The sequence below is a fragment of the Episyrphus balteatus genome, chromosome 4, assembly GCF_945859705.1.
Source record: "Episyrphus balteatus chromosome 4, idEpiBalt1.1, whole genome shotgun sequence".
NCBI classification, from domain to species: Eukaryota; Metazoa; Arthropoda; class Insecta; order Diptera; family Syrphidae; genus Episyrphus; species Episyrphus balteatus.
Window position 1 is genome coordinate 66688054 of NC_079137.1, and position 27343 is coordinate 66715396.

Sequence of the window (27343 nt, forward strand, 5' to 3'; positions counted from 1 at the left end):
TTCTCTCTCATCATAAAATTACAAAAATCTCTTTTTATTTTCATTTTTTCCGCTTATTTCAAAAGAAAAAAATCTTTGTGTTCGTTTTGTAAACAAAACATCCACTTTGACACATCAACAATCTTATGAATGTTCAACTCATATCATGGAGGTGAGTTGGAAATAGTTACGATTTGTAACTATTTGACACTTCAAAACGAGTTTAGGATAACGATGTTCATCTGTCAAATAGTTACAAATCGTAACTATTTTGTAGTTTAGGAACGACAAAAGTTAACGATAGATAACAATAGCTGCGTTCCTTTAGAAATATTTATCTACTTTCTAGTACTTAAAACTAATTTGAATTACTTTTGCTATACTGAAAAAGTAGTTCAAAGCAGCTTTAAGTACTAAAAAGTAGATAGATATTTCCAAAGGAACGCAGCTAATAGTTAGGTAGTTATTGTTAGAAAAAGAACGCACCTCAGAGGTGCTGATTTCGAATGTCAAATCGTATTGGAAATTTCTTCGAAATGAAATAATTTGCGAGAGTCGTAAAAAATTATATTTATATCTATTTTGTGTCTATTTATTTTTATTCTTCTACAAAAAAAGCCTCAAATAGATTTTTTTTCTTTTTCAAAAAGTAACGTCTTCCCAACTTCTACCCAACACCTCACCAACCTCACTCACACGAAAACCTCTCAACTCAACGTCAAAATTCATCCATATCATTTTGCAAAAAAAAAAAAAAAAACAAAATTTACCGAAAATATTTAACGAAATCTATTAAAAATTTTGACATTTCTTGTAAGATTTGTTTAGAGAGACGTGAAAAGTAAAAAAAAAATTTCTTCACAGTTCTATTTTTTCCAAAATATTAAACATATTAAAAAAATGGAAATTCTTGACAAATTAAAAGATCAAGGCTGGTAAATATTAATCAAATCCATACAATACATATTTCTAAACAAAATAATATAATTTTTATAATGAATAAAATTCCCTCCAAGGTACTTGACAGAAGATGGATTAAAAAAATTACCGGACAACAACGATCTGAAGAAAATTATTTCCGCCGCCCTCGATGTAAGAAAATAACACACAAAAAAACATACATACTAAAAGAATTTAATTTAATAATAATTTATATAGAATATAAGAAAGAACAATTTTTATTTATTTTCATTCGTCTTCTCTTTTTCCTTGATTTTCTGTCTGTATTTTGTTTAGTTTGATTTTCGTGAAATAGCTGGCGGCGCTCTGCCACCCGAGCTATCGAAAAAAGATGAATCTTTCCCAGGGAATATTGTTCTCCAAGTTCAACGTATTCGTAATATATCCGCGCCAAAGGCTAACGAAGATTCCAAAGCCGCACCTAGATTCTTACAAATTGAATTGTCCGATGGCGTGACTCTTATGCAAGCTCTCGAATTGGAACACATTTCTGTGTTGTCAATGAACACTCCGCCCGGCACCAAAATCCATTTTAAATGCAAACAAATTCCTTTAATGCAAGGAATGATTGTTATGAAACCTGTCGACATTCAGGTTTTGGGTGGCAAAGTTGCGGCTTTGGTTGAGAAATGGGAAATGACAAGGTCATTGCAAAAGTATGCCAAATCGGGTAGGCAACATACTGGCACGGGTTCGGGTCCACCACCATGGATTGCATTTGGCCAAAAGATGCAACAACCTGTTAATAATGATAAGAATTTTAAGAGCTTGGCCCAGGTGGAAAAGGAGAAGGAAAGTGGCAAGGAAAATGATGAGTTTAATGCGATGAGGAGTGAAGCTATTGCGGAGGCTGCCAAAGTTGGTGGCAAGAAGGTAAATTTGATACATTCCCATTCTTATTTTTTAAAATACCTTTTTAAATAGATATTTGGAGGTGGCAACCATCAAATACTTGATCATAATGTGAAAAAGATTCTTGAAAAAGGATTTACTGAAGAAGAGGCTAAGAATGCCTTACGACAAACTGGAAATAGCCTTGAAAGAGCTTTGTATAATCTCAAACGTCGTTCGGATGATTTTAAAAATCGAGAAGATTTTCGCGATAAATTCAAGTCTGCTCCGATGGGTGGAAATAAGAGAGGTTCCAAGGAAATTGGTAGCAAACGTGGGAAGGAAGTTGAAGTTGCTGGAACAGCTAAACCGGCTGCTAATGTATCACTGTTTGATTTTCTCACCGATAAACTGCCAAGTGTAAGTTTTTAATTTTTTTCTTAAAAGTTAATTCGAAAATTTTTGGTATTTTATGTTTATATAGGCTTTATTTGTTCAATTCTACAGTTTTTATATAAAAGTTTTGAGAAAACGAAGAACTTGTTGATTTTGGGTAATTTAAATATAAATGTGTTAGAAGATAGCGAATTTGTCGGAAGTTATCTAGATTTGTTAGCTTCTTATGGTCTTGTTTCGTTTTCAAATGAAAAAAACTAGACCGAGGTTTGAAAAATGTCTAGATCGTATACATTTAATTTTAAAGGTCAAGTGACCAACTCCAAAGCGTTTCGCTATGAACAATTTTTCTTATAATTTCCAAATAAATTCAGTGGTTAATACTAACAAACTTACTTTTTTAGTTAACCACTGAATTTATTGGAAATTGTAAGAAAAACTATTTTTCTGAATTGTTTGGGTATACTTTGGTAAAATTTCAATTAACTTCTGGCAACTACTATCTGTAGTAGAGTACCACGCTCCTTTGATTAAAATTTTGTTTGACATTATTCCATAAATGTTCTATGGACTAAAGATCCTGGACAGGTGCAAACATAGATTTTTTCGTCCAAAAAAGGCGATCTTTGATGGTTTTTTTTTATAATGTTGGGTTTGGCTAGCTTACCCGTCTATACAACTTGACACTTTTTTCACCGAATTCTTTGTCTACTTCAGCCATAATCGTGCGATAAGACTTCAAAGGTCCTAATTAGCAAGGGAAGTGGTTCGTGCAATTTATTTCAGAGTTAAAAATTCTATTTGCTCTTAAAAAATAAATGGCTTTATTCACCATTTACGCGAAAAATTCAAAGTTTGAGAAGGATATTTTCTTAACTGTGAAGATCGAAACTAATTCTTTGTTTTTCAATTAATATTCAAGAAAATAACGGTACTTTTAAGACGTTTTTTGACGGTCTCTTTATTTTGACAATATACCCAAAAAAAAATTTTAATTATAATGTGAAATTCGAATCGCATGCCTTTTCTCAAAAGCCTGCTATTTATCTGTCCATACGTGTATATGTCGTCGATGTCCTCTTGGTCTTATTGAGAATTGTGTGGCTAATATTAACCAGGATATTAAAAACATTTCTAACTGGTCATTGCAAAGCAACCTAATATTAAATCCTAGTAACAAATAATATATTTCGTACTTTCCATCTATTACTTGTACATAACGTAGATATTCAGTACGTAGACTCGGCAAAAAGCTTATGCATAGTGCTCAATCCAAACCTTTCCTGGAATGATCATTATAAAAGAAGTTTTTGGTATGACATATACTTATGGTTTTCTACGCTCATTATGAATAGTTCAAGCATTACACCTTTAAGAACTAAAATTATGTTAGCGAAGTCCTTGGCCATTTAAATCCTTTTCAATGGATGCAACCTTTTTTATATCTGCGGAAAGTAAAAGAAAACTAAAACTAAATGTAGCTTTCAACAGTAGATAAATAGATAGATATAATTTTTATTTTCATGAAAAGTGATAAACAAAAACATGGCTTTAGCTGCTATATAAAAATTAGTTTAGAAAATAACATTAAGATCGAAATTCGAAAGCACAAGTTTGAGATTGACTTTCTGAGTGTTTGCTCAAAAATTCCTCAGTTGGAATTCATAAGCTAAAAGTAAAGAAACTCTTAGGTTTTCTTAACGTAATGAGTAGCTGAAGTGGGCCAAACGCAAGAGCAAATGTTCACTTGAGTAAGATTTTTACTTCAGTGACGACTCTGGATTCCGCTCTAAGTTGTGTCAGGTTAAAAAAGTGACATTACAAAAATATTAAGCTTAAGAGTTAATTTGTTAAAGAAAATTCATTTAAAATGAGGTAGTGATATTTAAGTGCAGCTTTTAATAAAGATTATCATAGCAATTTCCATTTAGGATGTTTAGGATTGGAGAGTGTGAAAACACGTAGTTACCAAGAAATTTAAGTCTGTATCCTTTAAAAATAGGGCATATTCCAATAAATTGAAAAGTGTTTTCAGATGCATCGAGGTTGCAAAGTGTACATATATCATTGGTGTCCCTTTGGAATGCTCTTCCATTGATATTAAGAAGTTCACAACGAGCCTTTATGATGAGACTGATCATATCCCGAGAGTTCGTGTCGTCGAAATAGTTTGGTACTTCGGTGTACAACAAATTACAGTACTCGTCATGGAATTGGAATAATTTGGCTTTGGTAGTAGCCTCGCTCCATAGTAAGATACTATGCAATCCATTCCACTCATTTATATCTATATTGAAAGTGAAATCCATAGATAACAGTATAATTAGATACATTTATGGTCTACGCTGATTCGAACACATTTCACATTTATCTAAGATCATCACTCGAAAAATTTATTGCACAGTTAAACTATTCTGTATAATAACTTGCAATTTTCGGCATACAGATCATTGTACATCATTTTAAATTTTTGGTATCACAAAGACAGTTCTTTGTAGTAGCTATACGCTTTTGGAACTTACTTCCCTCAAATTTAAGATAAATGGACAACATACATAAAATTTTACTAAAATACTTCTCAAGTCAAAGTGATGAGTACCTCTCTTTTCGTATTGTTATATCTCATTCTTGTTTTGTTTTTTTCAACACAATAGATACTTTGGTTCATATTGAATTAATGATTAAAGTGTATACTTAATTTTTTCCATTTATTAACTTCACAATTTTACGAGATTTATTTTTATTTTGTAACCAATATCTTTTGAAATAAATAAATAAATTTTGCTTTCTCTTAAAGAACGCGGAACAAACACCAACGTTATCCCAATCCTCAACCACAACAACAACAACCACCGCAGCACCGCCATTTGCCTCCCATAGTAACTCATCGCACCAGAGTTACTCGTCACGTCCAATGACCAAAGCCGGCAGTGAACCATCTTCCTCTACCACCACCAAACCGTATTACAATTCCTCGTCAAATTCGAATACATCATACCACGATCGTAAGCAGCAGCAGCAACAACAACACCAGAACCACCATCAGCAGCAGCCGCAAATTCATCAAAATCATGACAGCAGTTCGTCGGTTAAATCTCAAGAGCAAAATAACCACACCTCGAACTCGAATCGACCGAAATTTGAAAATAATCTCTCATCGAGCTTTGCCACCCGAAATAGTTCACATCCCAATGAAGAGCGTTACAATCGATATTCGAATTCGAGCCGTGGCGGACGTGGTGGTAGTGTTGGTGGAAACACGGGAGGTACTGGTGGAAGTGGAAATCCATTCCATGGTAGACCAAATCAGCCATTTGAAGAGAGTTCCGAACGACATCGCGATCAGAAGACTAGTTCTGGCTACAGCAGTGGTAGAGGCGGTGGGCGTGGCTCACAGCATAATAATAATAATTATTCTGGTGGTCGCGGAGGATCCTCAAGCGGTGGATATGATAATCGAAGGTATAACGATTATCACAATCAGAAAGATCAGCAGAATCAACATCGCCATGAAAATCGACAGGATCAACAACCGCAACGGAATGGTTATGAGCAAAAAACGGCTGCTAATGGGAAAGAAGCGACAACATCACGCTACCAACAGCAGAAGGAAAACTCCACAAACTATCAGCATAACAGTGGAAACAATCGCCAGAGTTATGATAACAATCGGCAGCAGTCTGGTTATAATGCTTCTTCAAACCAGAACAACAACAACAATAACACAAGCCATAATGCAACCCATAACACTAACAGTAGCTCGAATAACAACTCCAACAACAATGAGCACACAGCCCGCGTAAATAAGCTTGTCGAGAGTACATCCAAGATGAAAATCGAAAAGACTCGATCAGGGCCATCATCATCTAGGAGCCATAATCAACAACAGCAGCAGCAACCCCAACAACAGCAACAGCAGCATCATCAACGACATCATCAGCAGCAGCAGAATTATGCTCAACAACAACACCAACAACAACAGCAGCAACAACAACAACAGTCGAAACAACAACAACAACAATACCAACAACCACCACCAATGAATTCGACAACAACCCAAAAGTTACAACAAACTTTCGGACCGCTGCCAAATGGTTTCAACTATGATCCCAGTAAAATAATCGGTTTCCAAGCCAAGGAAACCAATGAATTTGCTTTAACCCTGCTCAAGAGCCAGGGTGTCCCAACAGGACCACCATCGCAAGTCGGAGTAGTCCCACCATCAGTGGCGGCGCAGCAGCCACAATTCCTTTCAGGACCACCTCCATCGGCTATGCATATGGCCCCACAACCATTTACCACTACCACGTATGTGGTTCCCCAAGGTGTTGCACCACCCACGCATTCCCCGTCAGCATTTGGTATGATTCCCGGTGAAAATTGGAATTGGAAAATTGGTGATCGATGTTTGGCTAAATATTGGGATGATGGAAGGGTAACATTTTTTCTCATTCCATTATTTTCTCTTTAAATCTTCATTCTTCTCTCTTTTTCTTTTAGTACTATGAAGCTGAGATTACAGGAATATCTGATAAAACTTGTGTTGTTTTATTCCTTGGCTATGGTAATCATGAGGAAGTCTTAAAAACTGATTGTCTTCCGATTACCGATGCTCAAAATCGGACGATTAATTTTTCGAATAATAATATGCAACATGTTCCGCCAGTTTCTGTTGCCCCTCAACAACAGCAACATCAACAGCAGCAACAACAACAGCAGTCGTCAATGCTTAGCCGTGGTGTTCCAAATCGTTATCGTGGCGAGAGACAAGTTTATGTTCCACCTCCAAAGAGAGATAATTAATGGTAGATCCTAGCCCCATTCCTGTCAATTGATTTAAAATAAAAAAGAAAATTAAAAAAAAAAATTAAGTACGTTGATAATCTCCCCCCTCTCGCCCCTTCTTCTCAGCAAATGAGCAAAAAAATAAAAAAAAACATACAAAAATGTGTTATATTTTAAATTGTATGTTTCAAAAAATCAAAAAAAAAAAAATAATATAAACCTGCATGGAACATTTATTATTATCTATTATTTATGATATGTGTGAAAACAAAAAATTCGTGTTCTTCAAAAAAAAAAATAATAATAAAAATAAAACAAAAAAAAAATAATAAAACTTGATTGAAATATATATTATAAACACTAACAATAAGTATAAAATATATTTATTATTAACAATGTATACATTGGCAAAAATATAATAAATTCATATTTTTTTTTTTGTTTTTATTACAACAAACAACAAAGTCAGTTATGATTTGAAATATTTAAGTGTGTTTGGATTGAAAAGATCAATAATATTCCATGAACCTCCACAACATTGAATAATTACAAATTGTAATTATTCAATGCTCCGCACACTACAGACTTTCTATAGACCGATAGTTTGCAATTCGATATTACTAGTATCTAAAATTGATGTTATTGTTTGTGAATGCCCAATCATATCATAAGCGTTTTTTTTGTTGATGCATTTCAATAACCAATGAGCATTCCAATTTTCAAAAATTCAAAAACGTTTCGAAATGAAAAAAATAATATTGTAGAACACTTCATCTCTTTTTATACCAATAAAAAATGGAAATGAAATTATATGAGTCGTTATATTTGAAAGTGGTATAATTCACATATTCCATGATTTAAAAAAAATGTAAATTTTTGTTTAACTAAACACAACAATTTAACGGATTTTTTGTAAAAACATAAAGTGGAATAACTTACACATCTAATGGATGCAATATTTTATTAAGAAAAGAGAAGTGCGATTATTTTCAAATTCAATTTACCCGTTTTTTTTTTAATGGACTTATACCACTTACAAATAACGACTCATATAATATCATAACAGCAGAGACTCTGATAACATGATTGGACATTGAAAAACCATCAGCACTATCGTCAGTTTCAGGTGGACAAGATTCCACCCAGAAAAATTCAATTTCACTTTTCCCCTATTGTGAGTTCCGGGCGAAAAGTTGTTCACGTTCAGACATTTTTCTTTATTTTTAACTTTTTTTAAGTAATTTGCGAAATGTTCGACAGCTCTTATCTCACTTAAATTTTAGTTCCGAAGAAGAAACTAGTTTAGCGGAACCTTCGGATGAAACTCATGAAAGCTTTTGAAATTCCGGGCGAACAAAAATATTCCGGGTGGAAAACATTCCACGTGAAACTCACGATAGAGCTCAATAACATCCGAATATGTATACTATTGGTACCAAAGCAATCCCATCTTAATAGTCTAAGAGCCGACAGCATATTTTGGCAGTTTTGATATAACCGAAATTCGAGTGTGCACATATCTAGATATGCACCACAGAATGTCAACGGAACAAGTCTGGCAGTGATCTTTTTCAGCTTTCCCTTGCCAGACGCATCCAAAGTGCAGCAAAAAATCAATTTTTGGCGTTTTGGTATAACCGAATAAATGATACACCAAAAAATCATAAAAAATCCCCTGATTTCGAATCTGTGGGTACCGCAAGTTTCTTTTTCAGCTTTCCCCCCGCCAGACCGCTTTAAAGCATTTTTAAGTGCATTTTTCTAATAAAAAACCTAATTACTTATTTTCTGTTAGGTATAACCGTATGATGGTAACAAATTAATATTCTATGTCTATTCCTGGTTTAGAAAATATAAGTTTAAGCCAGATATTTTTCAGCCTTCCCTCTGCCAGACGCCCTTAAAGGTTTCCCAAACAGGTTTTTCCATAGAAAAAACACCTAGTTTCTGTTTTTTACTTGCGATATAGGTACTATAGGGCAAGTTTAGGATTCGTAAAAAAAATCGAACTCGAGATAACAATTTTACATGACATTACGATGATGGAGAATGCCAAAAAAGTGGGTCCGGCAATTCTGTCTGTCTGTCTGTCTGTCCGTCTGTCTCTATCTGGAGCTGCAGCCTAAACGAGTGAAGTGATTTTCTTCAAACTTGGTAGTTAGCAGTTTTTGGTGATTCCCTAGAGGGGAAATTTAAATTTTTTTTTTATGACCAAAACTAACGGTACCTGCCATATAACGGAAATAGAAAAGTTAATTTTTTTCAAAAACGGCTCTAAAGATTTTGATTAAAATTTTTGTGTGTAGTACTACACATAAGGGCCAACTTTTTAAATAAAAAAAATATTTTTTGTACCGTTATTAACGGTACCTGTCATAGAACGGTTTTTTTCGTTTCTGAATATCTCGTACAAAATTAACCCGATTTAAATGAAAATTTTTATACAAAAGTGTGTAAGTAAAGATAATATTAAAATTTTAGAAAATTTTCAAAAAACGCATTTTTGGTTTTTTAAAAAATATTTCAAAAATTTTTTTTGAAAAATCAATTTTTTGAAAACGGATCAATGAAAAATTTTGAAATTTAGTTTTTATGTGTAAATTAATTATTTCTTCAAAATGGCATACCAACTTTTTTTTTGAAAAATGTTAAAAAAATTTTATATATAAAAAATTATTTTTTTAAAAAACGGCTCCTACAATTTTCAAAATTTTTTTTCTAAAAATACCTTTTTATACGAGAAATAAAATGGCATATTTGTTTTTTTTTTTTAAGATATTTTAAAACGGAGTTTTATTAATTATAAAAACAGATTTAATTTTTTTATACTACTTATGAAATTTCTTCAAAATATCGAATTTTAAATTTCTTGAATAAAAAGCTTTAACATTATAGTTACTTTAAGCATAAGAGCAAGTACGTGCGACCCCAGTCGTGCAATTTATTTCTTATAAAATTGAAATAATATTTTTTTGTTTAGAGTAACCATATGATGGCCAAATATTAACTTTCTCTGCCTTTTCCTGATTTAGAAAATGTAAGTTTAATCCAGTTTTGTTTCAGCCTACCCTCTGCCAGACGCCCTAAAAGGTATCTCAATAGTACGGGAAAGTTAGATTTTGCTATAAGGGGCATGGGGGTCTGGGAAAAAATCCTAAATGCATTTTGACTTCAGCGCTCGAAAGGCATAAAGACACGAGTCGTAAACCAAATTTTGTTCAATCGCACTAAGAGTCATTTGGCCGCCATTTTTTTTTTAATATAAATTTTAGTTTTTCACATAACTCGCGTATTTTTGAACCTACAAAAAAAAACAATGTATGACAAACTTGAAATAATTTAATTTTCTACAATATATGTTAAATAACATTTTTATCCCTTTGGTTTAAAAGTTAGGGTGTTTTTTTTTAAACACATCAAAAAGTGATTTTCTTATTTTTGTCATATCTCTTTTACTTGAGCGTTTTTTAAAAAATTTGTTCGTTGTAAAAGTTGTAGATCTTTTAATTACCTTCATTTGTTACAATATTGGTTTTTCGATTTGACAGACCGTTTTCGATCTGTAGGCAAAAAACTTCAAAAAATTGCAATTTTTTGTATAGGGACAAACAAAATGATTCTTGGTGCGGTTGTACAAAATGTGGTTTTAGACTCTTTCGATCCCTGGGTTTATGCTCTTTTAATCCCTGAAGACAAAATGCATTTCGGATTTTTTCCCAGACCCCCATGCCCCATATAGCAAAATCTAACTTTTCCGTACTATTGAGATACCTTTTAGGGCGTCTGGCAGAGGGTAGGCTGAAACAAAACTGGCTTAAACTTACATTTTCTAAATCAGGAAAAGGCAGAGAAAGTTAATATTTGGCCATCATATGGTTACTCTAAACAAAAAAATATTATTTCAATTTTATAAGAAAAAAACAGAAACTAGGTGTTTTTTCTATGGAAAAACCTGTTTGGGAAACCTTTAAGGGCGTCTGGCAGAGGGAAGGCTGAAAAATATCTGGCTTAAACTTATATTTTCTAAACCAGGAATAGACATAGAATTTTAATTTGTTACCATCATACGGTTATACCCAACAGAAAATAAGCTATTAGGTTTTTTATTAGAAAAATGCATTTCAAAATGCTTCAAAGCGGTCTGGCGGGGCGAAAGCTAAAAAAAAACTTCTGGTACCCAAATTTTTGAAATCAGGGGATTTTTTATGATTTTTTGGTGTATCATTTATTGGGGTAATACCTAGTAAAACGCCAAAAGTTGATTTTTGACTGCACTTTGGATGCGTCTGGCAGAGGGAAGGCTAAAAAATAGCTGGCTAAAAATTATATTTTCTGGACCTGGAATAGACATAGAATATTAATTTGTTACCATCATACGGTTATACCTAACAGAAAATAAGTAATTAGGTTTTTTATTAGAAAAATGCACTTAAAAATGCTTTAAAGCGGTCTGGCAAGGGAAAGCTGAAAAAGATCACTGCCAGACTTGTTCCGTTGACATACTGTGGTGCATATCTAGATATGTGCACACTCGAATTTCGGTTATATCAAAACTGCCAAAATATGCTGTCGGCTCTCGGTCTATAAGTTTTTGGGATTTTTAAGATTTTGAAATATCGAAATACGAAATCTTGAACGAAATTAAATTTGTTTTGTTTTTGCTTTAAAACTTATTTTCGGATGTTTTTTCTTGAATTTTTTGATTTATATTTCTATTATTTTTACTTTGCTATAATGCCTGACGATATGTTTTCGTTAGCATGTCCGCTGTTGACTTTGGAGACTTCAATTCGTTTTCGTTTTTTTGTGACTCTCCAGAGGGGTTTTTGGAAATGATTTTTTTGGACCAAAAATAATGGAAAAATGGCAAAAATGGCAAAAATGGCTTTCAAAAATGGCTCCAACGATTTTGTAAAAAAAAATCATGTTAGTTTAATAAATACAGTTTACATCTTTTAATGGATTTTTTTTTTCGAAAATCATTATTAATGGAACCTGCCATAGAACCGGTTTTTTTTAAATCTGTTTTTCTTCTAAACTAATAAATCGATTTCAACAATTTTTATGCTAAAGCACTTATACCATTTATGTACATATAAATTTAAAATACAATTTAAAAAAATTAAATTTTTAGATTTTATAAAAAATCTTGAAAATTTTTTTTCGAAAAATTAAATTTTCGAAATGGGACATTGAATTTTTTGAAATTTTGATTTTATATTTTTAACAAAATGGCATACCAATTTTATTAACAAAAAAAATAAAAGGGTAAAAAGTACCCAAAAAATTGTTTATAAAAAATTTAGTTTTGTAAAAAACGGCTCTAACGATTTTGAATTTTGTTTTTCTAAAAATGTAGGTATCTTAATAAATCAAATAAAATTGCATGTTTTTTTTTAGAGATCAATTTGATTTCAGATGTTTTTTTTCCTTTAAAAAACGATTTTTATGTGTTTTTTTTAAATTTTATTTTTATATGTATATACCTACAATAATTACATTTACTAACTTTTTATTTAAAAAGCATAAGCATTTCTAATTAAAATCGATTACAATACGAGAAATGCATTTATAAATAAAACGGTGTTATGAAAAGTAACGTTAATAACAGTTTTATTTTAAAAGTACGACCTTACTTGCCACATTAGCAACATCTTGCTATGTTTTTTCGTTAAATAAAAAGTGTGGCAGCTGTTTTTGAGAAAAACAACCTTTAGTCAATTTTGAATTGCTTTTTTTTATCCTATCAAACTTCGAATTATCCTGAGAACAAATTTCAATTTCAGAAATGTACACAAGATTATGCCAAATTTTCTCTAAACAAACATTCTTCAATAAGTTCAAATTCTGGCCACTGTAGCGCTGTATGAAGAACATCAATTTATCAACCACACTCTGCTGGTCACACTACTTTCGTTTGACAAAAAATAACACGTCATCTATTTCTATCTCTTTTACTCTCACCACTAACCGTCAAAAGAATACAACAAAAATTATCTTATCATCTCTACCAAGCGAAACAAAATAAAAACTACAAAAATACATACAACCATTTCACTCAAACTACAACGAACAGTTATAAAACAAATGACATTTCTCATTTCCCCAGCATTTCGTTTTGAGAACTCATCAAGTAACGGTCGAATTAACAACCCATTCATTTTATTTACTTCTCGTTGCATAAAATAAAATTAAAAAAAAAAAAAAAACGATTAAAAATTTATTGAGAAAAAGAAAATAATTAATTTTCTGTGAAAAAAAAACTTCCCTGCTGTTATATCAATTTAATAAACAAAATTAAAAGGAAAAAGACGAAATAAACGAACAAACAACTTTCTAGTGTTTATCAAGCTGCTAGGAGAGTGGAGAAAGAAGAGAAAAACCAATTTTCTCTTCCAAATTTTTTTTCTTTTAATATTTTTGTCAAGTGCCAGGATTAAATAAGCGACAACTATTTTTTGGGTTTTATTTTTCATTCTATTCTTTATTCACTCTAAACGAAAAAACAAAGTGCGTGAGAAATCAAAATTGACAAAGTTGTTCAGTTTTCTTCGAAATTACATCAATTATTTCCTTCTAAAAAATTCTGTTAGGTTACTCGGTTGAAGTGATTCTCAAATTCTGACCTAATCCATCCACCAACGCCTTTTACTCATTTGTAGACGGAATTCCTCTTCTCTCTGTCATAGAACCGAGAATTGTTGTAGTTTTTCTCGGTTTGTTTGTTTACAAAGTTCGTTTTTTTTGCGCATTTTCTAAATTTGTTTCGACGTCGGACGGTGCAATGAATCTATCATTTGCTGGCTGTGGCTTTTTAGGCATTTATCATGTTGGTGTGTCGGTGTGTTTTAAGAAATACGCACCGCATTTGCTGCTGGACAAGATTGGCGGAGCATCGGCTGGCGCATTGTCAGCTTGTTGTCTGTTGTGCGATTTGCCATTGGGTAAGTTATATGTTTTTTCTTGATTTTTAAAAATTTTATTATGTTTACGTGTTTATTATTCAAAATAAATACCTGTTTTAAGTTTGTTGACTTTTTCTAAAATGATGCGTAAACTTTTTAAGTTGAAGTTTTCTAGAATTCAAAATATAGTCGGATTGGACATTGGGGTTTGATTTGAGATTATCTTTAATTATTTTCTCTCCAAGCTAGTTTCTTTACTTTGAGGAACTCAAGTATTTAGAGTTCTTTGCTAGATGCTTGTCCCTTCTGCAAACTGATAGCAACAATCCAGATTTCGTTTCGTTTTTTTGTGATTTTTGCCGATCACAAATTATAATAGCCGATTCCAACACTGGTCTTTACTCTTATCATGTTTTTTTTTCTACATCGCAAGATCATATGAAGATCTTTGGTTCCTACGAATATTAAACCAAAAAGACGTCTCTTTCTTCTTCGTTTCGTTGAACTTCAACTTGACAAGGAATTCAGTATTATTTTTGTTTGTCAAGTTAATCCAGACTGTTTAACACAGTCTCATACTATTTTAGAGCTAATTGCATACTAATTCATAATATAGATATTACTTAGGTTACTTCTAAAACTTCGGTTTACCGGCTTAAATATGTTTTTTTTTTTTTTACTGTTAGAATAGGGTAGAGTTGCTAGTAGCCGGTCCCTTAAGGATTCTGTCTCATAAAATAAAGCACAGCAACGTCAAATATCAACATTTTCGAATAATTCTTGAAATAAAATGTACTTTATTTATTAGTTTTTCGATATGGTTAAAAAGTTAATAATAGTTCCCAAAAATATTTAACTTAAGTTTTTGTATAAAAAAGTCCGATTCTCCTAAGTCCGGACTTTGTTTCCTATTTTCGGCCATCTAGTGTCCCATTTCCGGCCACTGACTTTATAAGGTCAAGCTTAAATAAATTAAATGTTTTTATTAAAATTTTTGTGTTTTAAGAATTTAGAAACAATTTTGATTGTTAATAAGTTATAACATCAAATGATTTAAAAATGTATTTATTTTTCCCCATTTTTTAAACTTTTATCAATAAAAGGGGGCCGAATACAGGAAACTCTTGAATTTCAAAGATTTTTTTTTTGTTCTATCTCCGGCCCCCCTTAAAATTACCAAAATTTACATCTTTTTCCTATTTAAAACCTATTTTATTTGAAGAATAATATATATTTAATAAGAAACAACATTTCAAAGCATTAGCTCCGAAATTGTTTCCACAAAACACTAATTACGATAGTGGGTTTCGGCAGTAAAATTACAAAAAAAAACCATACTTCACAAAAACTTATTTTTTCTAAGAAAACTGAATAACAAGAATAATAAAAATATTGTAATTTTAAGAGAAACATTTAAAATAACAGCATAAGAGCAAAAATTTAGAATAAATCGTACGAAATCACTAGTTAGGTATAACGATTTTTCTGAAAGGTGGCCGGCTACTGGAGAGGGCCGGAATTAGGCAACTCTACCCTACATACATTGTGGATCAGAATCAAAACCCATTTTATCCACTTTTTTTTTTATTTCGAGTAAATCGAGAAAAACTTGTATCTCGTAAACGAAACATTTTTTAGTACTTTTTTAAATGCAGGATTGATTCAATTAGGATTCCCTACAGTTCAAGTCCAGAAATCGTGATCTGAGGGTTTTAGTTTTAGAGTTATACCCAAAACAAATATGGATAGAATGGATTTTGAAAATCACCTCTGAATTTCAGGCCAAAATAAGAAAATATGGCATTCAAAAAAACTCAATTAAAAACGAGAAAACTTTATTTCCTACTTTCTTGAACAAATAAATTCAAACCTAAATGCCGAAATTTTTTTTTCAAAAATCCGTATAAATTTTCGTATATTCCCATCTAATCTCATCCCATGGATAAAATGGTTTTTGAATTTCAAATTTATTTTAGAAATAATATTTTGAATGGATATAACGGATTTTGATGCGAATAAAATTGTTTGGATATAATGGGTTTTGAAACAAAAACTCGAGTGGATAAAATGGGTTTTGAAACTAACCTCTAACTTCGTGGTCTGATTTCTACTCCAAAAAATGTAGTTAGAGACTCAAACTTGGGCGCAACGTATGTATTTGAATAATAGAAACAAAACCTCATACCTAAGTCATTTTTTTTGAAAAGTGGATATAATGGGTTTTGATTCTGATCCACACATATATCGTCGCTGTCTTATGGTGTTTTCGTTTGGTAAACAATTCAAAAAATTCAGTTATCTTTCAGAAAACTGTTGTTGCGACTACTTAATTTTAGTCGAACAGATCAAAAATTGTTTTTTTGACAGATTAAGGTAAAAAAATAAATTCATTTTTTTACCAAACGAAAACACCATTAGAAAACTGGCATAACGCAAAAATCTTAATTCTTCAGAAAAGCTGTTTTAAATTTCCAAGATTTTCAACTGTCCATACTATTTTCTTTAATTAAAGAAAAAGAATCAGCTGTGTGATAAGATGCAAATCCTTTTAATTTAAAAAATTAAGAATGTAGATAATTGTTTCCACTGTAATGGCATTAACTCAAAAACCAGGAATTTGAGTTATACCCGTTTTCAGTCAAATTTTCTCAAGTGGGCCACCTAAAACCCACTTGTTCCTTGGGCAATTAAAATAAAGATAGTTGATTAAATCATCCGATCTTTTTCTATTCATAACACATAGCTACCTACATAAACTTTTTATTAATTTAAACAAAAACTACTTAAAAAATAGATTTTCTTTTATTTATTTCTTAACGTTACGCAAAAAATTGAAACACATTGTTGGAGTAATTTATACTTATTAAGCAAAAAGCAAACAATACAAAATTACCATTGTGTTATGAATAAATACAAAGTCAACTTTTAATTAGGTACAACTTCGTAATTTTATATTATTTAATTGAATTATAATATTTAATCGATCTTATTTAATTTTAATTAATTCTCTTGTCAATATTATTAATTTATATCATGGAGTTATACAATTATACTCAATTACTTCCAGAACTTGCTACAATATAAAAAAAAACTTGATAGTATAGAATAAGGTCCAACAAGTAGGTATAATGCATTTAAATGCTCTATTAAGTAAGATATAGCAATTGTACGGAAAGTTTTTACAGAAACAAAATATATATTTTCTTACATGCTGTATTTTTATTTCTAAAAAGAAATCAAAGTCAACGTTAATTGTCCATTCCATTGAGAGAAAGTACCTATTTAATAATATATATTTTTAGGCCAAAAAAGGTGAAAATTGATTAGCAAAATTAGATTAACTCGATGTTAGGGCAAATTTTAATCTATTTGCACACACGTTTAGGTTTTTGACATAGCACAACTAAAGAAGTAGCCAATTAAAATAGAAAACCATTATCGTCAGTTTATTCTAAATGTTAAAAAACCAAGTACGTATTTAATCCCCATTCGATTTATTAATTGGAAATATTTGTTCTTCTTTCTTTACTCTTCACATTGACCGCTATCTCATTTATGTATCTTGCAAATTACATATTAACATTCCAGTTCCTTGACCTACCTACTCGAATGTAAACGAAACTACTCGAACCTTCTAGAAGAAATAAATATCTTCCAAAAGGAAAATGCGCACAAAATCCCATTTATGTAGGTATTTTGTTTACCTTTTTTGCGTTCTCCCATTCATACAAACTTTCTCATAGAAAAAGGAGAAGTGGAAAAACATGACACAAAAGAGAATACACAAAAAAAACATACTGCATTTTGAATATACTAGATAGGTTAACTGTAAGATGATTATGTCGAAGAAAAAAGAGTAATAAATGAACCTTTCAACTTGCTTCGATGTAAACAGTGTCAGACCGGTTTTTTTGCTCATCGAACAAGCCCATAGAACACACCTCCATGGTTTATAATCTACGACAATATTATTTAAAAATAACACTGGGATGATAAAAAAGGTCATGATGTATGGTTTCGATTTCGAAATTAATGGGTTCGTAAAAGATGAATGTAAAAATTTGCATCTATAAGATCAGGGCCCTTCGCGCAGTGAGTGCGCCTTAAATTCCGGCACACTTCGGGTTCAAATTGACGATGAATTATTATGACTGTTATTAAATATCTCGTTTCTTAAAAGTGCCTTAAAGTAAATCGCTTGAAAAAAATGCTGTTTCATAAAAAAAAAACTTAAATTATGCATGCCAAAAGTCTAAAGTTCATTTTTGTGATTTTTGCTTTTTGGAATAAACAAACACCCACGCTGACTTATTTTTGATTTGATAAGAATTTAACGTTCTTAAAAAAAAACTCTGAAAACAAATTTATTTTCAATTCAGCTACTGGCTTATCGATTGTATGTTTTTTTTTACTTTTTTTTTTTTATTTTTAACTTCACTACCAGTTAAAGATAAAGGGGCTACAAGCTACAAATCAATTTTTTGAAAATAATTAATCTTAATTTAAACACCAGTGTGCCTTTTTTATTATTTATTTATTTTCGAAAAATTTCGCCGGATACCTGGAGATGGTGTTAAAGAAGAAACCTGTTATCAAATCCCTTTATTGGACTCTTTTTATTATTAAATCTAAATGGTTCATAAAAGAACAAAGTAATCTTAAATGTAAGGATGGGAGAATAGAATTTCGATAGGATTAGGAAGATTTTTTCAAAGCAATTGTTTTTACCCTTATAAAGGCTCTTTTTATGTTATGTTATATTAAAGACGTTACATACGAAGTGGTTTCCCATAAGGTGTGACAAAACGCTAAGTCAAGCTACATAATGCCTTCTTTCCGAAGGGAGGGAGGCATATTTTATGTATTGGATGAATTATTACGGAAACAAAACGGAAACAAAAATTATGCAAATTGTCTAACCCTCGAAGACTGCTCATAGGTCAAGAGGGAAGTAGGGAAGGAAATGTGTAGGCGAAAATAATGTTTTTTTTTTTTTTCATAATCACTAGTCAAATTGTAACCCTTTACAAGTTACACAGTACACGTGTTCGTAATACGTGTACAGGGTACACAATACGGTCAAATTTACCAGTTATTAAATTAGATCTGTTTGAGTACTACATACCTAAAAAAAAGTACTATTTTTTTTGAACATTTGTAACCGAATTCTTGTTTGGGTATTCTCAAACTGTGTAGTTTTTCACAAAAGAGGGCTCTTATATTTTTGTCAGAAGAAATTTTTTGGGTTGAAATTCGCAACATAGTTTCAGAGTAGGTACCTAATTTGGAATTGGGTTAAAAATTAAAAAGAAGTAGAAATATTTCTGTACAGTACCCAAACAGACCTAATGTTGAAAAAAGTGGAAATATGGCGTATTTTAAACAGTATCCAAACATACCTTCTACGTGAACACGATTTTTTGGGTAAATATAGCGAATTCAAAGTTGCGTGTTCCGGCCAATCAATTCAAATTTTGCTACGTTCTAAAAGATATCATTATTTGATAGGTTTTTGAACGCAGCCAATAGGTCTGTTTGGGTACTGCCTAAAACAGAAATATTTCTACTTTTTTTTTTAATTTTTAACCCAATTCCAGTTTGGGTACTCTGGAATGGTGTAGTTTTGTACATTATTTTTAACAAAAGTAGAAATATTTCTGTTTTAGGCAGTACCCAAACAGACCTATTATTTAACTGAACAAAACTAATAGCTGTCAACTAAGCATTGCCAGCACCACTTAATAATAAGTAATAATTTTTTTTTTTTAACTATGGAACTAATTTAAGAATAGCTAAATTAATCTTAAAATATAAAAACTACTATGATTAAACAATCACTAACTTTTGGGAATGAACAGGTGCAAAGTGTCATCACTCCATTGTGGTGAAATTCAAAAATGCTGCTACTATCAACAATTATTTGCCTTGAGAAAGGAGATTCATTCTTTTTTTTTCTCAGTCAATGAATTTATAATTTTACGTTTTTGTTTTTAAAACGCAAATAGAAGAAAATTGATAATAATAATAAACAATGCTGCATATTCATGCAGTATTTGTAGTAAATATTTTTTTTTCTTTTTTTGAAATGATAACTGAATATTTGTTGTCCATCAAATTTCCCATCTTGAATTTATTTCTTTATTTTACCACACAATGTTTCAGTTTTCTTTTTTGTTTGTATTTGTTTTTAATTTAAATATGAAATCAATAAACAATAAAAATCTTATCAGTTGACTTATTTGCGTGACTTATTATTATTATTGTTCTCGTAAAGAAGAGAGTAGGACCCTGTGCAAGTGCAGTATCACTTGACAGATGCTTTTGTTTGATTTCTTATTTTTTTTTTTTTTTGTTTTATTTATTTTTGTTCTTCATTGTTGGTAAATAGCTTATTTTGTAAGGGAAAGGGGGAGATTATGGAATATTCTAAAATATATATTACAATTTATAACAGGAACAAATAAAAATTTTATATAAATTGATAAAAAGGCTGTTTCCATTGTAACGGATGTCACATAAAATGCAAGTCTTTTGATCCGAATTAATGAACTAATCACTTAATAAAATATTTAATGGCTTAAACACCTAACTTGTCTTCAAATCATGTTCAGAACAATTAATTCTGTCTCTTTACACTGAGTGGAAAAGAATGTAACCGGTGTGACGCAGAATGATAGATGTTAAAAATTGCAATTGTAATAAGAACAACAAAGTTTGTTTCATGTTTAAGCTTTAAAGAAGTTTATTGAGTGAAAAGTATTTTATTGGATGTGACACAAAACACTTGGATTTTGTGTCACACCCGTAACAATGTAAAATTCAAGTTATATCGAAGTCAAAAACGTTCAACATAATTTATATAAGTCTCTTATCTAAGTACGATAAATGGGCCCGAAACTGTCACACTAAATTGGGACACAAGTCAGTTCTTGTTACTATGCTTTAAATTAATTCCATTCAAATTTAAATACGAACTCATTAACTTCCTTCTAACCCATTATTCGAGTTGCTAAGTCTATAATAATTTCTATTAAATTCAATCCACCATTTTCCATAGTTTTAATAAATTTTCTTCGTAATGCCTGTGTGAAACCTGCATATTGCATAACATTGCTATAATCACTTAATTCTAATCTTAATTGTTTAAACAATATAGACAATGAGGCGTGCACCACACATGTCGATCCTTATGTCAGTTTTCTAAACAAAAAAAATTACTGATTGACGTATTTACATTATAATGCATAATATCTTTTGTTTAAAATATTAAACAATAAATAAATATTAATTAAATAAATACAAAACTATTTCACAAGGTAGGATTAATTGATAAGAAAATAAACAATCAATGATTTATTATACTTTAAACAAGTAATCAAACAGATCGGTATGGGTGTGTTTATTTGTATTTCTCACCGTAGAAACAAAGTTCATCATCATCAGTGACGTTATGTTTGAAAATTAATTGATTTAATTCACAGCTAGACAAAGTCTATTTAATCAAATAATAAAACAAAGGAAGTTCAGACTAAATAAAGAGAAGATAATATGGATTAGATTGTGAATTCTCTGAACATTTGCCAGTTATCTCAATAAAACCATCGATCAGTTTCATGTTGTTATACAACAAGATACTTCAAACTTTCAAATTAAGCAAAATCTTAAAAAATGTACAAAGGTTCAATTATTATAAAAAAATAAAAACTTTGAACCCAAAGTTAAAGCAGCACCTGCATGTCTAGCATTTATTTTAAATTATAAACTATTATTAACAGCTGTTAAGCTTTGACGTCTTTAGATAATGTGAATATTTTCTAGAAAAATTCTTTCGAAAAGACAAGTTTCAAATGAAACAAATAAGAAAAACCAATTTAGTCTGACATCACGTAAATTATTGTGTTAAAGAGAATTCTCTACACACTTCGTTTAAAATATATAATGGGTCACAATTTCCCGCAAAGTAAAACAAACAAAAAAATACATTTAGCTGATTTAAACGATGAGCAAGACATTTATTCATTGTGAATATGTGTATCAATGAATTCATGTGTGGTGTGATTTTAGCATTCAGAAACGTATACATACATAAATAAAGCCAACAACAAAAAATATGCAAATTCAATGTAAAGAGGCCGAGTCTTGGTTGTCGAATCCATTCGATCCATTTATTTGCAAGTTAAACGAATTTTTTTTGTACTTTTATTTTGATTGAATTGTAAAATTAACTTCAGTTAATATAAAGTTTCACTGTGAATTATTGCATTGGGAAGGCTATTTAGGTTCGTTAACAAATGTATGGAACACAAATTGAGTTCAATTAATTGCTGATGATGGCAAATTTTGTTTTAATAAAATGTAATAAAGTTGAAAAATGTATAGAAATACAAAATGTTAATATTTCTAGTAAATATATGATAACTTTAATTGCTGAGTAGACAAATTTGGAAAACATTTTTAATACTGTCTACTGCACTTGCAGCTGGAAAGTTTATTATATGAAATAAGTCGTTTATAATAAAGCTTGTCAAAAACTATTCTGAATTTGACATTACATATTTGATCATCTTGTTCTCTACTGTGCTTCCTAATATTGCACATTGTTATAATTTTTGAATCAAACAGATCTCTTTTAAATTTTGCATTTGAACTTTTATAAAAGCGGTTTGGGGCCTGCATAACTTAGAAGTACATGTATTTCTAACTTCGAAACCAATTTTTGTTTGAGTGCTCTGTAACTGTGTAGTTTTTCAGAAAAGAGAGCGCTTTTGAAAGCCCAAAAAATTTCTTTGGACAAAAACTCTGTTAAAATTACAACACAGTAGTAGAATCCAAAAAGTACACGAACAGGCCTAATAATATTGAAATTTGACAGATGACATGTGATGTGAATCATTTATTTCATGCAAGATCCTCTGCCAATGATTAATGGGTTTCCACGTCAGCGTTACCAGATTTAAATTTTTACTAAACAAAAAATTAAATAATAAAAACTCAAGTGTGATGAAATAACCCCTTTAGTTTTGTTTAACAAGGTAATCTTTAAAATTTAAACTTTGATAAAGTTATTATTTTAATTGCTCTATGACTCACTAATGTACCGTGCATTTTCCAGGTGATTTATAATTCAAGGTGTCATAAAACATCAAAATCAAACATGACGATAAGATGTTATTTTTGTTCTTGAGTGCCACTGACCGTACAAGTTTAACGTTATGCCAATTATTTTTGTTTTGCTTTGTGTTTTCTGACACAAAACATGAGCAAAGGTCAGAAAAGACTATCGTCTTGATTTTATGTTTTTATTTTAATTTGTAGTTTGATTCACTTTATAATGATGTCAGTTTTTATATGACAACAATTTCATTGTCAAGACCACAAATTATTGTTTTTTTAAAGTTCAATTGCCTCTTGATAGTAGGTAATAATAAAATTGTCAAAGAAGTGTTTTTGTGTTTTTCCATGTTTTTATGAACCCTCGTGTTTGCAATTTTAATTGCAATATGGATTAGTATGTATGCATTTTTATTTATTCTCAGACAAGTTAATTATTTTATTATAAAATTATTACGTCAACAAGCTAAATTGGTTCTGTTCAATAAAGAATAATTGGACTTTATACTTAACAGATTGTTGATTTTTTTGTTTGAACACAAAATAAAAGATATCAATCGCAATCACCCCACAACTTCAAGTATAAATTAGACATAATATGTGTGTATTTAGGTACCTTATTTCCACATTAGTCACAGTCATTTTGATTTTTCCATCAAAGAAGGGAATTTTTAAGATTGAGTGGCAACACTTAGTAGAATAAGGTTTTTTTTCTTGGTTAAGTAAATTTGTTTGACGTTTAACGTAACGGAAAAGTATTTATCAGTGAAACTTAAATTTGCAATTATTAGAATTGTTTCACCAAATTCGTCGCATCGAAGTAGTTACTTACTAGTACTTGAAACTTAAATAGTTTCTTGTTTGACTGTAACATCATAATGACAAGCTGTCAAATTTATGAAGATTATTATTGCAACTTAATAACAAACCAATGTCCAATTAAAAATTGACAGCTGTCAAAAGTTTCTAGTTGTAAAGTAAAACATTTCCCAGTTAAAAAAATATCTGATATAGTAAGATTGAACCAGAAAAATTGTTAACCAAGGATCATACATCATCGCCGCTTTTAATTGTTGTTCCATTCAAAATAAATTTATTAAATCGATATCATAAACCAAGAATATGACTCAATTGTTCTTTGTTTCATCAAATTTTGCAACTGCGAAAAAGTAGAGTTATTAAAATGAGATCATTGTATGATAATAAATGAATATTCATATAAAACAAGGAATCAATCAACAAAGTGATTGTCCTAATCGTATTTATTTATTATAATGTTAAAGGGCACAGTTGTGTTGTGAAAAATTGTTATTTGAGCAGAAATTAAAAAAAAAAAAAAATTGGCTTACTTTAAACTTTCCATACGAAAAAAGTAGATTATGTTATGATTAGTTAATAAAGTTAAGCAACAGAACCGTAAAATCTTTCAACCACATCTAGTTTCGAACTAACAAAATTGCACAATGTCCGCAGTTTTGTAGAATCTCTCATTTTTTTCAATAAAGTAAACAAACAGAACCAGGTTAACACAGTTAAGACTCATTTTGACGTCTGTATGCTGTTTTCTCACTCGCAAAGAGAAAGAGAACACCGTCTTTGACTGTCTAAAAACAAGGAATTAATTTTCCTACTTCGGTTTATGGGTTCCGTTTGTTTACTTTGCTGAACAAATTGGTGAAATATTTTTTAAATGACTCCAGTGTGAACACCGTCTAACGAATATATAAAAAAATTGAGGGCTAGTTGGGTTTTTAGTTCTGTTCGTTAACTTCACTGAAAAAAAACTGATATAACTGATATCAAATTTAGTATCATACGGAATTCCATCAGTTTTAAAATGTTGCATTTGTGCATTTTTGTGAGGTGAATGATTCTTCTAAAAAATAGAACTGCTTTTTTTGAAAGTTGACTTTAGCCTCGAGCTAAATCAAGTTTTTCACTAGACATTTGAGCGAAAGCACTTGAAAATTAAACGTCAAAAGCATCTGCTTAGTGAAAGCAGTGTTAACTCCACAAATTTGTGAAGTTAAAGCGGGCTTAACTTTTAATTAAAGGACATCGAATACATACTGATTTAAAGTTTGTATTTTAATTATTTTACAAATGCAAAACTTGTCCTTAGAACTGCATCATAAGAATATTCCAAATACAAAAACACAAGCTTTTATATTTATGTCAAGCTCAACAGTGCGGTTGAGCCTTGGCTCACAATATCACAAGGAAACATCAACAAGTTTATATATGAATAGGTTTTCATTAAACTTTTTTTTTGTTATAAGAAAAATAAGAAAAAAATATAAAAAAGGAAATTTAATTATATACTTTCGATTGACGTCATTTGATTGAAAGTCAACGGCTGTGTCATTTGCCCCCACAACTTAGTTCCCTTTATATTTTTATTGAGATAAGATTGAAACAATCATTTTTTTCTAGAGTATAAGATTACAGTTTTTTGTTCTTCTTTATTTTCACTGTATTTTATGTAAAAGTGTTTTTTTTTTTTGCTATTGGTTATCATTTTTTGCATGAATCTTCTGGGTGGTCAATTGGTGTTCAGCGGGTGGTTACACATAAAAAACAATAGAAAACTATGCTAGTTGTTTTATCAATTAAGTGAAATCGCAAATGGACATATCTATAAATAGAATACGAGCATGTCAACCTAATTAAATATGTACACTGAACCAAATCCTTACGTAAATACAACGAAAAAATTCGTTGAGCCAACGAAAATTTAATTAATTTTCAGCCGGTGAAAAATTTAATTGGCTCAACGAAATGGCTTTCATACGTTAATGAAGAACTTCATCAATTAACGAAAACTTTCGTATTTTAATGAAATTTTTCATAAAAAAATTTGATCGAGAATTAATGAATTTTTACATCACTTTACGAAATTTTTTCATCAATTAACGTAAAATTTAATTAATACTTTCGTAAACTAACGAAGTTTTTCGTAAATTTTATGAATATTTTAATTAAATTACGAAAAAATATTCGTTAGCTAACGAAACTTTTCGTTGTATTAATTATTTTTTTAGTAGATTATTTTTACATTCTTTTCGTAGAATTACGATTTTTTCGTTAACCTACGAATTTTTTCATTCATTTTTATTTTTATAAATATTTAATTGGACCTGTTAAATCATTGATTCAATAGTCCAAACCAAAAATTGGCGTTTCGACCCGGTGGAGCTCACTTAAGTCAACTGATGAGTCCGACTTATCGTGAGACACCTTGTCAATACGCAAATATTTTTTATATTCAGCTCAGCTTACATAGATTTTTAAACAAAAACCTAATGTGAACTATATCCAACAAGATTAAATTTTCAATATTAAAACAGAAATGCACACAAGTCTACCTTTTTTTTGTTTTTTTTTTTTTTGTAAGGCAACGATTTTTTTTCGTTAACTGATGTATTTTTTCATAAGTCAATGTAATATTTCATTAATATATGAAGATTTTCATAAGTTTATGAATATTTTCGTTAGTTAATATTGAATTTCATAAGTTAATGAATTTTTTCGTTACTTAATTAAAACTTTGATAAAGTAAGGAAAAAATTCTTATTTTTATTCTTTAAAATGAGTATGAAATTTTTCGTTAATTGATGAATCTTTTCATTGAATTGGATTTTTTGGCACTAAAAAGGGAGAAAAAGTGTATGAAACGTTTTCATTAATTGATGAAGGTTTTCATATTATGAAAAATTACATATTTTCGTTGAGCCAACGAAAGTTTCGTTGGGCCAACGAAAATGTAGTGTATGAAACGATTTTCGTAATTTTACGAAATTTATTATTTTCAGTGTATCATTAATGATTCGACACTGTCATGAAAAGGCGATAGTTCTGAGTTTTTAGGTCAATAAACTAATTGAAAATAACTTTCTCTTAATCTAGAGTTGTAAGAATAAAACAAAAATATTAGAAGTATTCAAAGACTTTGTTTAAGCTTAGAAAAACAAATAACTTTTAGAGTTTCCTAAAAAAAAAAACACTTTATAAACCTGTGTTGAATTCAAATGCGTTTCAAATTTGACATTAACGTTAGTTTGAGCTGGTTCAATGGCTTTTGATTAATTTCATAAAAGTTAACGATTAGTGACTCATAAGATTGCCTGTTGGCCCGTTTGCTTAAACTGACTGAATCATGGAAACGAAAGCTACTGTCAAAACCGAACGAACCGTTTCTTTCCGATCTGTCAAATGCATACGTTTACCCATAATTGTTTGAACAAAACAGAAGCATTATATATCTCAAGTTGTTTTTGATTTCGAGAATTCATATTTCATTTTCTTTCAGACTTACAAAATTGTATGTAAAATAAATAATATATTAAATAAGTTTATTTGATAAAATAACAAAACTT

At 30.4% G+C, this 27343-nt stretch overlaps 2 protein-coding genes across 4 annotated transcripts in view; both read left to right on the forward strand.

The window, feature by feature from the left end:
* Positions 1-793: 793 nt before the first annotated feature.
* Positions 794-7081, forward strand: LOC129918819 (tudor domain-containing protein 3). The gene is made up of 6 exons (XM_055999561.1): positions 794-914; positions 996-1071; positions 1216-1812; positions 1864-2190; positions 4964-6601; positions 6667-7081. Exons 1-6 carry the CDS (start codon positions 880-882, stop codon positions 6967-6969), a joined length of 2976 nt encoding a protein of 991 aa, XP_055855536.1. The 5' UTR covers positions 794-879; the 3' UTR covers positions 6970-7081.
* Positions 7082-13062: 5981 nt separating this feature from the next.
* The window catches only part of LOC129917926 (1-acylglycerol-3-phosphate O-acyltransferase Pnpla3), a 33905-nt gene continuing 19624 nt past the window's right edge, over positions 13063-27343 (forward strand). Inside the window, exon 1 of one of the 3 annotated variants that reach the window (XM_055998157.1) lies at positions 13063-13895. In XM_055998157.1, coding sequence (XP_055854132.1) covers positions 13736-13895 — 160 coding nt within the window. In that variant the 5' untranslated portion in view covers positions 13063-13735. The remainder of the gene's footprint in view (positions 13896-27343) is intronic. The other 2 variants (XM_055998156.1, XM_055998155.1) reach the window with 2 other exon arrangements.

Coding starts and splice junctions, on each gene's coding strand:
- LOC129918819 (XM_055999561.1), top strand. CDS start 880: ATGGAAATTCTTGACAAATTAAAAGATCAAGGCTG. Junction 1,813..1,863: donor CCAAAGTTGGTGGCAAGAAG/GTAAATTTGATA, acceptor CTTTTTAAATAG/ATATTTGGAGGTGGCAACCA. Junction 6,602..6,666: donor AATATTGGGATGATGGAAGG/GTAACATTTTTT, acceptor TTTTTCTTTTAG/TACTATGAAGCTGAGATTAC.